At 37.4% G+C, this 13,197-nt stretch overlaps 1 protein-coding gene across 1 annotated transcript in view; it reads right to left on the bottom strand.

Moving 5' to 3' along the window:
• The window catches only part of FYB2 (FYN binding protein 2), a 94,598-nt gene that overhangs the window by 65,830 nt on the left and 15,571 nt on the right, over positions 1-13,197 (bottom strand). The window contains 1 exon segment of the mRNA XM_045899083.2: positions 9,636-9,644. Coding sequence (XP_045755039.2) covers positions 9,636-9,644 — 9 coding nt within the window.

Raw genomic sequence — 13,197 nt, 5'->3', positions numbered from 1 at the left:
ATTTCTTTAATAAAATAGTATCTGCATGTTGTTAAAATCTAGCTAATGCTGCCAAAAAGCAAATCAAAGCTCCTTTATAAATGTATGGAAAAAGATATGCAAACCAAATACTAACCAAAAGAAATCTTAGGTAGGTTTATTAATATTAGACCATACTTTAGCATGACTGATCAAGAAAATGAGAGAAGGTACACACATGCGTGCATATACACACATGCACACAAATTATGGACAAGAAAGACAATACTAGAGAGAGATTTAGGTTTTCAGAATTCTAAAAAAATGTTAGGATAAACTTTCTGCTTAAGAAAGCAGAAATTTGAAAATTTAGGAAAAACTGGTGAACTTATAAATATAAAATTACCCCAGCGACTGAAGAACTATATACAAAGGCTGATAAGCCAATAAAACATTCATGAGCCTGAATCTATAGTACATACATCCACTCTCCCTCCCACTTACCTTCACACTCAATCCATCCTTCTTTCTCCTCCACCAAATAGTTTTATGGGCAAGTTTGAATGAATAGTTTCAGAGAACAGAAAAAGAGAAAAGCTACCCTACTCATTTTAAGAGGGCAGTATGATTTTGATATGAAAACTACAACATGACCAAAAATTAAAAATATAGCTCAATCTCACTTAAAAGATTTTAGCCCAAACTCACTAAATACTAAAAAAAAAATGAGTTAATTAGTATTAAAATTAACTCAAGAACAACTAAAATTTATTCAAGATGTCAGTGATGGCATCAGAAAGTCTACTTCATCACACTTTTCTCTTATGAGAAAACCAGATTATTTTAATAGATGCAAAAAAAACCATGCCACACAAACTTTCTTAACTAGATTAATCTCCAATATCATACTTAATGGTGCACTGTAGCAAAGAATTAATATCTCAACTCCACTGGAAACTTCTGCAATAGGGAAAAAAGACAAACTCATAGAAAATTGGACAAATGGATATTATAGACATCACAGAAGAAATTTTGACTAGCTTATAAAATAAATTCACACACAAAAATAAAAAAAAAATTCACAACCATGTAGTAAACAGGGAAATGGAATTGAGATAATGAGAATTAGTTCACACCCATCAGTTTAAGCAAGCATCCCAAAGTTTGAAAATAATACCTCATTTGGCAAGAAGAAACTGGAACTTTATACGAGCTTGAGAATATAAACTGGCACAGCCACTTTGGAATATATTTTTTAATATCTAGTAAAACTGAAGTTGTTTACTATTGTTTAGAAATTTTATTTCTTAGTAAATAACCTAGGGGAAACCTGGTTTTATATATATATGAGATGATTATTATAGCATCATTTGAAAGGGTGAACATTCAAAACAACTGGAATGTCTCTCAGCAAGGGAACACATGAACAAATTGTGGTATGTTCATATGATGGAATATCTACAATATGCAATTATATTGACTAAACTAGACTTATATGCATCAACATAGATAGAATATGAAAACAGCTTTGAAAAAAATCATGCTACAGGATAATAAGATGGCATTTATAAAAAAATGTAAAATACCGTATCTGTAAGAAATATGAATTTGTAGTTAAAGTATAAAATATACACTAAATGGATACATTCCTGTATCCATATTACAATTTGCTGCTGGGAGGGAGAATGAGATTGAGACTGAGGAGTGAAATGAAGGGGACTTCATCTGTATCTGCAACAAATGGAAAATCACTACTTCACTAAATGTGGAACAGAGGAGAGGGAGGAGAAGAATCACCCATGACCTTCCCACCTTAACACAAGTGAGGTCTTAGTATTTTAGTATTCTTCCTGATTTTTTCCATTTATAGAAATGTATATTAGTATACCTGCTGTTACAGACAATGAAGAGGTTGGAGTTCTCTCTTTTCTTGTCCCCCCCTTTCCCATTTAATATTACAAGCACATTCCACCTGATTGTTTTCCCTCATTTGACCAGCTTAAGTATTTTCAGATTTTTTTAAAATCATATTCTCTAAAGATGTATGAATAGTTCATTTTGCTGAAAAGGAAAAATTATGAACTCTAATGCATCAGTAGTTTCTCCCCTATTTTGTTTCCCTTCCCTATCATAAAGTAATCGAGAGAAACTTTCTTAAATTATAGACTATGCCATGTATCTCATGCTCCAATGACCTAACAATCTCATCAGGTCTATGGTAAATTAACTTTATTAATAAGAAACAATTTGTGGAAAAATTGAAAGAAGATGTCTAATCAATTTCTTGGACAATTTTTGTCAGAAATGAATAAATATCTGACTTTAGATGATCGAAAAGAATTTCAACTGAATATAAAAAAAAAAGCATCTTTCAGATCAATTGTCTTTACAGAGGGACAGTCCCAGGATTAATGTTAAAAATGAAAAAAGATATTGTAGATGTATTTAAACCTCCTTTTTTAACCACATGAAAATACTTTTTATCCTTTTCCTGGTCCATTAAAACCAGATCTGAAATCTGCCTTGATTTAATACAGTGTGGGTCAATATAAAGAACTTGGATTGCAGGGAAGAAATAACAATGATTTAAATAAATCTATGTGTCAATTTTTTTGTTTTCACATTTATTAAAATATCTGTCTAGAGTCTGTCTCCAGAACTATAGACATTATTGGGAGGCAGCACAGAATTACAGACAAACTTGGATCTTGGGGTCAGACAGATATAAACTTGAATCCTAGCTCTTCTACTTTCTAATTATAAAGTACTGAATAAATACCTTAATCTCAGTTTCCTACTTTATAAAATAGTAATAATAAAATCTAATTTAAAGGTGTATTGTGGATATTGAATGAAATATTTGCTTTCTGCACACAGGCATTCCAATAAAGTGTGCTAGTAATATTATTATATTGGAAGACAGAAATTATAATATTAAAAAAATAAGTTTCAACACACATCTGACGGGTGACTATGACCCCTTCCAGAGACCTTGGAGGGTGGGTACTATCTTCGTGCTCTCCCTCTGCTGTGCTCCAAGCATGCAAGTATCTCCCAGAGGGGAGCTCTTAGACACATCTGGTTTTTAGTCTAGTGCTATGGTTTTTGTGGCTGCTATCCAGAAAATGCTCCTTGATCACCTGATTCTGGTGGCCAGGGGGGCTTATGTTCCTGTGTCCCGCAGGACTGTAACAATTGGAGAGACAGTTCTTGGCCTGCTGTCATCCCTAGGGCATTGTATAAACATCAGGCTGAAACACAACCCCAGTCATTCAACCCCAGTCATTCTGTTAAAGAGGCCCATTTGCTTATCCTGGAGTTTTGGCCTGAGGGCCAGGCTTCAGGTGTGCCACACATCTAGAGGCCTATGGAGGGGCTCTCAAGGGACATAGGCCAGTGGCCACCATCTTTGTACTCTCTCTCTCTGCCTCGCTACTACTCACAGGCATCTCCCAGAAAGGAGCCTATACATTCATCTGGAGCCCTGATTGTTCTGTCACCCAGGGGACACTTCCAGATTGCCTAGCTCTGGTAGCCAGTGGGGCTTATGTTTGCAGTCACACAAGACTGTAGATAACTGAATACTCTAAAAGTTGCTGTCAGAGAGTCTGGCTCCTAATCAGCCTGAATCTGGGTGCTGACTGAGGTCCTCTCCTTTGGGACACTGATACGTCTTGGCATAGCTTCACTACTGGGAGCTATTAACAATATAATAGGCTGCTTGGATGATCAAAAAGTTTGAGAACATCAGATGCTAGGGCAGGGTTGAATGATAAGGTTTATCTCCTACACAAGGCCACTCCTTCAAGACTGGGAGAGGTGGCCATTTCATCTACTATATAGAAACCAACACAGAGAGTCAAGCAAAATGAAGAAACAGAGGCATGTGTTCTGGGAAAAAAGAAAAAAAAAAAAAAAGCCCACAAGAGAAAACCATGGGAAAAAACCTTAATGGAATAGAGATAAACAATCTAACTAATAAAGAGTTCAAAGTAATGGTCATAAAGATGCTTACTGAACTTAGGAGAAGAATGGATGAACACAGTAAGAACTTAAAGAGAAAATATAAATAGTACCAGTGGAAGTCACAAAGCTGAAGCATACAATAACTGAGCTGAAAAGTACACTAAAGGGATTCAATAGCAGAGCAGATGAAGCAGGACAAAGGATCAGTGACCTCAAAGACTAGACACTGGAACTTATTCAATCAGAGCAGTAAAAAGAAAAAAGAATGAAAAAGAGTGAAGAAAGCTTAAAGGACTAGTAGGACAACATCAAACTGACTAATGTTCACATTATAGGGGTCCCATGAGAAAAGAGAGAGGGGGTCAAAAATTTCTGAAAATTTCTCTAACCTGGAGGAAAAAAAAAACACACACACATGTAGATCTAGGAAGACCAGAGAGTTCCAAATGAAATAAACCCAAGAAGACTCACACAAAGGCACATTATAATTAATATGTTAAAAATTAAAGAGAATGCTGCAAGCAGGAAGAAAAAAACAACTTGTTACATACAAAGGGAACACACCTAAAACTATGCGATTTCTTCAGTAGAAACTTTGTAGGCCAGAACAGAATGGCATGATTTGTTCCCAGTGCTGGAAGAAAAAAACTTCAACCAAGAATATTCCACCTGGCAAAGTTGATGTTAAGAACTGAAGGGAAGATAGAGTTTTCCAAACCAGCAAAAGATATAAGAGTCCATCACCACCTAACCAACTTTACCAAAAATGTTAAAGGAACTTCTTTATATGAAAAGAAAAGGCACTAATTAGGAACAAGAAAATTTATAAAAGTATAGGTAAAGGTAAGTATATGGTAAAGGTAAATATATAATAAGGTAGTAGATTAATCACATAAAGCCAATATGAATGTTAAAAAAACAACAGTAGTAATAGTAATAATAACTGTAATTGTAATAATTAGTTAAGAGATATACAACATAAAAAAGATGTAAAATGTGACATCAAAAACATAAAACATGGAGATAGAGTAAAAATGTAGAGCTTTAGAATGTGTTCGAACTTAAGTTATCAACTTAAGATAGACTGTTATAAAGCTAAATTGTTATATGTAAGCCTCATGGTAACCACAAAGCAAAAACCTATTGTATGTACACAAAAGATAATGAGGAAGAAATGTAAGCATACCACTAAAGAAAGTCATCAAACCACAAAGGGAAAGAGAAAGAGGAGAATAAAGGAAAAGGGAAACTACAGAACACTGAGAAAACAACAGAATGGCAAGAAATACTTATCAATAATTACTTAAATGTAAATGAGTGAAATTCTCTAATCAAAAGACATAGAGTGGCTGAATGAATGAGAAAAGAGACCCACCTATATGCTACCTATAAGAGACTAATCTTCAGATTTAAGGACACACAGACTGAAAGTGAAGGGTTGGAGAAAGATACTCCATGCAAATGAAAACCAAAAGGAAGCTGGGGTAGCTATACCTATATCAGACAAAATAGACTTTAAAACAAAGATTGTAATAAGAGACAAAGAAAGCATTACATAATGATAAAGGGGCCAATCCAATAAGAGGATACAACATTTGTTTGTTTGTTTTTTTTTTTTAAGATTTTATTTATTTATTTGACAGAGAGAGACACAGCGAGAGAGCGAACACAAGCAGGGGGAGGGGGAGAGGGAGAAGCAGGCTCCCCGCAGAGCAGGGAGCCCGATGTGGGACTCGATCCCGGGACTCCAGGATCATGACCTGAGCCGAAGGCAGTCGCTTAACCAACTGAGCCACCCAGGCGCCCGAGGATACAACATTTGTAAATATTTATGCGCCCAACACAGGAGCACCTTTATATGTAACAAATATTAACAGACCTAAAGGGAGAAACAGACAGTAATACAATAATAATAGGGGACTTTGATACCCCACTTCCACCAATGGATAGATCATTTAAACAGAAAATCAATAAGGAAACATCAGCCTTAAATGACACATTAGACCAGATGGACTTAACTAATATATAAGAACATTTCACTCAACAGCAGCAGAATATACATTTTTCTCAAGTGTGACTAGAACATTCTCCAGGATAGATCATATGTTAAGCCACAAAACAAGTCTTAATAAATTAAAGAATACTGAAATCATTATTGAGGATCTTTTCTGACCACAATGGTATAAAACTAGAAATTATAAAAAGAAAATTGGAAAGTTCACAAACATATTTTTATAGAGATTAAACAACATGTTACTGGTCAAAGATGAAAAGAGAAGTAAAAAAATACCTTGAGAGAAATGAAAATGGGAATACAACATAAACTTATGGGATGCAGCAAAAGCAGTTCTAAGAGCAAAGTTCATAGAGATAAATGCCTACCTCAAGAAACAAAAATATCAGACGAACAACCTAACATTACCCCTCAAGGAACTAGAAAAAGAAGAACGAATGAAGCTCAAAGTTAGGAGAAGGAAGGAAATTACAAAGATTAAAGAGGAAATAAATGAAACGAAAAGACAACAGAAAAGATCAATGAGTATAAGAGCTGATTCTCTGAAAAGATAAGTTTTGCACAGTGAAAAAAACCATCAACAAAATAAAAAAGCAACCTACTGAATGGGAGAGAATATTCACAAATTAGATATATGATAAGGGATCAATATCCAAAATATATAAAGAACTTCTACAACTCAATAGCAAAAACTCCCAAACAATCCAATTGAGAAATGGGCAGGATATCTGAATAGACTTTTTTTTTTTCCCCAGAGAAGACATGGAGATGGCCAATAGGTACTTAAAAAGATGTTTAACGTCACTAATCAGAGAATTGTAAATCAAAACCACACTATTACCTCATACCTGTTAGGATGGCTATTATCAAAAAGAGAAGAAATAAAAAATGTTAATGTGATGTGGAGAAAAGGGAACTCTTGTGAGCTGTTACATGAGAATGTAAATTGGTGCAGTCATTACAGAAAACAAAATGGAGGTTCCACAATAAATTAAAAATAGAACAATCATATGATCCAGCAATTCCACTTCTGAGTTTTTATCTGAAGTCTACAAAAATGTTAACTCAGAAAGATATATGAGCACCCTCATGCTCATTGTACCATTATTTACAATAGCAAAGATAGGGAAGCAATCTAAATGTCCACTGATGGATGGTTAAGGAAATGTGGTACATATATACAATGAATACACACACACACATACAGAGCCATAAAAAAAAAAGAAATCTTGCCATTTGTGACAATATAGAAGGACCTTAAGAACATCATGCTAGGTAAAATAAGCAGACAGAGAAAGACTAATACCATATGATCTCAGTTACATGTGTCATCTAAAAAAAAAAAAAAGAAAAGAAAGAAAGAAAGCTCCGAACTCATAGACACAGAGAACAACAGAATAATGGTTGACAAAGGTGCAGGGTGGAGTTTGGATAAATGGGTAAAGGTTGGTGGTCAAAGGTACATACTTCCAGTTATAAAATAAATCATGGGGATATAATGTACATCATGTTGATTACAGTTAATAATACTATATTGCATTATCTGAAAGTTGCTACCATATATAAAACTTAGAAGATATCACAAAAAAAAATTGTAACTATGTACGGTGACAGACGTTAATAAACTTATTGTGACCATTTTACAACATAGACACAAATAATGAATCATTATGATGTACACCTGAAAATTATATAATATTATATGTCAATTACACCCAACTGAAAAAGGTTTTTTTGAAGTTTGCATTTTGGAAAGTTCTTTTTATTACTGACATAGCATCAACTTTCTCTATTTTCTGACTTTCTCATAGAAAACCTCTAATAACTTAAGTATTACATTGTTTCTTAATGATATCTTCAACATTACGTATGTTCAAGAAGAAACAACAGCTCTGTAAATGCAGGGTTAGTGTGACAGATGATTTACAAAAGAAATTTTCTCATTGTGTTTGAATTCTTGGAATTCTATCTTCAAAATCAGTTTTTGAACAGTGGGGTCTCTGTTTGAATCGTGGCCTCCTCTAATGGTTGTTTCTACTTGCCATGTCAATCCCTAGATCACAGCTTTCTTTTGGAAAATAATTTAGTCAACCTCTGTGTGAAGCTGTACATTCTAGAGAAGTGGCTCACACAGCTCATTCTAACACCTGTTCACTTGGTCGAACAGTGAAACAGTTCATCGCAGAATTAGCTACAATTGTTGAGTGTTTGCCATGTGTTAGGCGCCGTACTTAGATTCATCACGTCCATCTCTTACTGACTGTGTGGGTCTCAGGCAGTCATTTAAGATCCCAGAGCCTTAATTTCTTCACTGGCTCACTGTGGCCATTTAGTGTAGGAATAACTCAGTTAACATGTGGTCAGTGCCTGACAAATACATATTCTCTCTCATCTTCTCCTGTTCCACATGACAAGAGGGTAAGTTGAAATTTTTCAGGGCAAGAGGCTCTGGAAAATCTAAAGAAGAGCTTATGTTAGGTGGAAAAACTGAGACTTGAACAGCAAAACCTGTTAGGTGCACTTTTGTATTTATTTTATTAGGGAGGTAAACGGAAGTTGAAAATCCAGCTTCTTTCACTTCTCCTTTCAGTGGGCCACCCATTTTGGATATAAGAACACGGGTAGCTTAGCCAGGAGTGGCTCTGTGTGACATTCCACAGGTGCCTGGTGACAAGGTAGTATAAGACCATCTGATTTCTCAATTACCCAATGTCCCAAACTGGGCAAGTTCCATCTCCAATAAATAACTTTCGGTAAGACTGCTGCTCTTCCCACAGGCCTTCACCTTAAGAACTCCTCCTCTTGAGTTAAGTGACTGGTGATGAGACTTTTAAAAAAGACTAGGACTAGGTGCTACAAAGGATCTCAGAATGCATTTATGCCAGGTTCACAAAAATATGTGATACATTTTCAAGGACACTCTTCTTTCACAAGCTATTGAAACTGTCTTCTACGTTTCCTCTTCTACTACTTCCACTACTCCACGCTCCTGCCACCACCTCAACCACTTCCTTCATTTCAACAGAACACACACACACAGGTTTGTGCATATATATCTCTGTATATGATACGTGTGCTTTAAATGTGTATATATACATATGTGTGTATATACAGATACATATGTATGCACATACATATGTGTGTGTATATGTGTGTAAGCTCAACCTTACTAGTACATGTTTCATGACCTTACTAATTCTCCTTTGATTTCAACAACAACCGCGACAAACAACAAATACGATGCCTCCAACATCACTTTGGACAGTAGGTATTTCTTTGCTTTTAATCTATGAATATATACCTCCATTCTTCCTATAAAGGGCCACAAAACTATGATGACTCTGGTAACTAATTTTATGTGTTAACTTGACTGGCCACAGGATGTGCAAATTAAATGTTATTTCTTTCCTTTTTTTTTTTTTTTAACTTATTTATTTATTTGAGAGAGAGAGCAAGTGAGCACGCACAAGTAGCAGGGCGGGGGGCAGATGGAGAAGAAGAGAGAGAGAATCCTGAAGCTGAATCCCTGCTGAGCGCAGAGCCCAATGTGGGGCTCAATCTCCCGACCCTGAGCTCAATCAAGAGTTGGCTGCCCAACCAACTGAGCCACCCAGGTGCCCCTTAGGCTTGACTTTCTTAAAGCACTCGGACTCCTAATGCCACCACTAAAGCAGATTCTTACTTAACCACTGGCAACTTCGGTAGCCTTAAACAAAATAACCTTAAGCCCTCATTTTCATTAGTAAGGTCAACTTGTAAAATATCAGCTTTTCAAACTTCAGGGTGTCTCTTTGAGGTGGCCATAATATCCAACCCCACCTGTTTCACAGAAAGGTAGAGTAGGTTATCCTCAGAGCTAGAGGCAGGCTTTTAGTAGGAACCCTGTCTGCTGACTCCAGCCCTTCTGTAGCACTAGACCTTGTTACAGACAAACCCCGCTCCTACCAACAAACAGCAAAGAGCCGCCATTTATCAAGTGTTGACAACACTGCCCGACACTCTGTGGAATTACAGATATTCATCTCAATCCTCACAGCGATCCTAGGAGGTAGGATTTATTGATTTCACCATCTCCCATGTGAGGAAATGGGATGCCCAGAGATATTAAATTACTTTTCTAAGATCACACAGCTCGTGTGTAGAGCTCGAAATAGGAATCTGAGGTCATCTGACCCAAAGTCTATGCTCTTAACCCTTTACAATGTACTCCCTGGATCTTCTAATTTTCTTTTTCTTTTTTTTTTTTTTAAAGATTTTATTTATTTATTTATTTGAGACAGAGAGAATGAGAGAGAGAGAGCACATGAGAGGGGGGAGGGTCAGAGGCAGAAGCTGGCTCCCTGCCGAGCAGGGAGCCCGATGCGGGACTCGATCCAGGGACTCCAGGATCATGACCTGAGCTGAAGGCAGTTGCTTAACCAACTGAGCCACCCAGGCGCCCCGGATCTTCTAATTTTCAAGTGTTGCAAAAGCATTCCATCTAAGCAAACTTCAATTATGCAGCTGGTAAGAGATGGTAGATCCTCTCCCTGCTTTCAAAGAATTTATAATTTAGACAGGAAGGTGGGGAACACCCAAGAATCTTGGAAATAATAAAAACAGACTGTATATAATCATATACAGTTAAGTATACAAAGTACCATCTAAGTCCATAGTATAATTCAGCCAACACTTAATGAACTATTCCATGCTGCACTGCCCCCCACACACCCCACTACTATCCATTCTAAACATGTCAGATTATGGTTCCTGAAAACACCAGGATGCTTTCTGCTGCTGTGTTTCCATATATGTGGCTCTCCTGATTGTCAGATCCTTATCATCAATGGCCTCCTCACAAACTCCAACTTTTTCTTGAAAATACAAATTAAGTGTCATTCTCTTTGCTCCTTCTATAATCTATTCTCTACAAAGTGGTCAGAATGATCTTTTATTATTTTTTAAAATTTTATTATGTTACGTTAGTCACCATACAATACATCATTAGTTTTTGATGTGGTGATCCACGATCCATTGTTTTCATACAACACCCAGTGCTCCATGCAGTACGTGCCCTCCTTAATAGCCATCACTGGGCTAAGGGGAACCCTCTTACACTGTTGGTGGGAATGCAAGTTGGTACAGTCACTTTGGAAAACAGTGTGGAGATTCCTCAAAAATTTAAAAATAGAGCTACCCTATGGCCCAGCAAGTGCCCTCCTGGGTATTTACCCCGAAGACACAGATGTGGTGAAAAAGAAGGGCCATATGCACCCCAATGTTCAGAGCAGTGATGTCCGCAATAGCCAAACTGTGGAAAGAGCTGAGATGCCCTTCAACAGATGAATGGATAAAGAAGATGTGGTGTATATATATACAATGGAATATTACTCAGCCATCAGAAAGGATGAATACCCAACTTTCACATCAACATGGATGGGACTGCAGAATGATCTTTTAAAAAGAGGATTTGAACCTTATCACAATCCTGCTTAAGACTCTTCTGAGGCTTCTTAGTATTCTTTTTTTTTTTTTAGCATGCTCCACACCCAGCATGGAACCCAATGCAGGACTCCATCTCATGACCCTGAGATCGAGACCTGAGCTGAGATCAAGAATCGGATGCTTAACTGACTGAGCCACCCAGGCTCCCCCTTCCTATGATTCTTAATGAAAAACAGCAACAACTACAAAACCATCAAGTGCCTCTCCTTTATTATCTCACTTCCAGCAACCTCTCCAAACTCCTGTCCAACCATTCTTCTCCTCCACCAGGACACTCTGACCTCACTGGCCGCCTCTCTCTCTTGCAAGGATGCCACACTCTCTCCCACCTCAAGCACTTTGCAAACGCTGTTCCTGCCACCTGGAATGACTCTGTATGCCCAGCTCTTTCTCAACCATCAGGTCTCCCCTTATAGGTTGCCTTCAAGAAAGTCCTTCTTCTACTTTCTTTTCCAAATAGCCCTCTTCCCCACCATCTCTAACTATATAACATTTTGCTTTATACGATTCTTAGTAGTTGTCCTCATCTTTAAATCATTTCATTACTTTTTATTACTTTAACTTTTTCTCTTTTGCTCTGTGATCTTGTAGATCACTCACTGCTGGGTCCCTCATGACAAATACAATGCCTGGCACATTATAGGCTCCTGGTTGTCTGGATCCTCCTCTGATGCTCAGAGTGATACTGAAAACTCCTACACAGACAGACAGATGATGTCACATCATGAACATTTTCACTGAGCTCCTCCTCTGTGCCAAGCACTGTTCTAGAATATAAAAGCAAATAAGAGACAAGGTCCTTGAACTCAAGACTCTCATGGTGTAAAATAACAAAGAAAATAAACCAGAATAATTATTATTTGAAGCATTAGTAAGTACTAACAGAAGAATTAAGCAGGCCTCTGCATGGAACAGATGGTACCTTGCAACAGGAGACACAGGTGTGGTCGGGGAAGTGGACATGTAAGCATTTATCATTGTCTTACATTTTATCATTATTTGCTTCTCTGTCCTTCTTCCCAACTAAAAGGCATATTCACGAGGGCAGACTTTGTTTTCTGTTGCATTATCAGCATCTAGAACCATGTCTGGCACATAGCTGGAGCTCAATAAACAGTCACTGACTGACTGATGGACTGAACGAATCCTACGCGATGAAAAGGAGCCATCAGCTAAAGATCTGGGAGATCACCCTGCACACAGGAAGAAGCAAACATCTGTGCTTGGTAAGAACATGCTTGCTGTGTTTGAGGAGAGGCCAAAAGGCCAGTCAGGGCGCTGAAGACAGTGAACAAGGGAGAGAGTACAGGGTAGCCAGAACATGGGGGGCCTTCTCTTGGCCCTGGTAAGGAGTTTGGGGTTTCTGAATTTTATTTTAAATGTAAAATGGAAGTGAAGTGCTCAATGATTAGTTTCAGTAAATAACTACTGAATGGGGCATGAGAGGGGGGTGCCTTCCAGGATGGCTAGAGTAATAAGGACAAGCTTCCTAGCAGTGTCACTTGGAGCTGAATGCTAGACTAAGAAGGAGCAGAGGACAGAGAAGCTTTCGTGTGAGTCCATGTCTTCCCATGGCAAGAGCCCTTCCTTGATACACAAGGGCAAACAAGTGCTCAGACTGTTCTAATTATTTAGCTTTGTTTAATATTAGAAGGACAGGATACTGGACATGCAGATCAATGCAAAATATACAGATGAGAGAGCCTAGGAATGCTTTCTTAATTTATATAAAAGTTCATGGAAGGTGGTATCATTTTATCTGTCTATCCTTCTCC

Source organism: Mirounga angustirostris, unplaced genomic scaffold, assembly GCF_029215605.1.
Source record: "Mirounga angustirostris isolate CCGP_5_RB_7025 unplaced genomic scaffold, mMirAng1.0.hap1 SCAF_4, whole genome shotgun sequence".
NCBI lineage: Eukaryota > Metazoa > Chordata > Mammalia > Carnivora > Phocidae > Mirounga > Mirounga angustirostris.
Note: the sequence above shows the minus strand (reverse complement) of the source record. Positions and strands in the feature narration are given on the sequence as shown.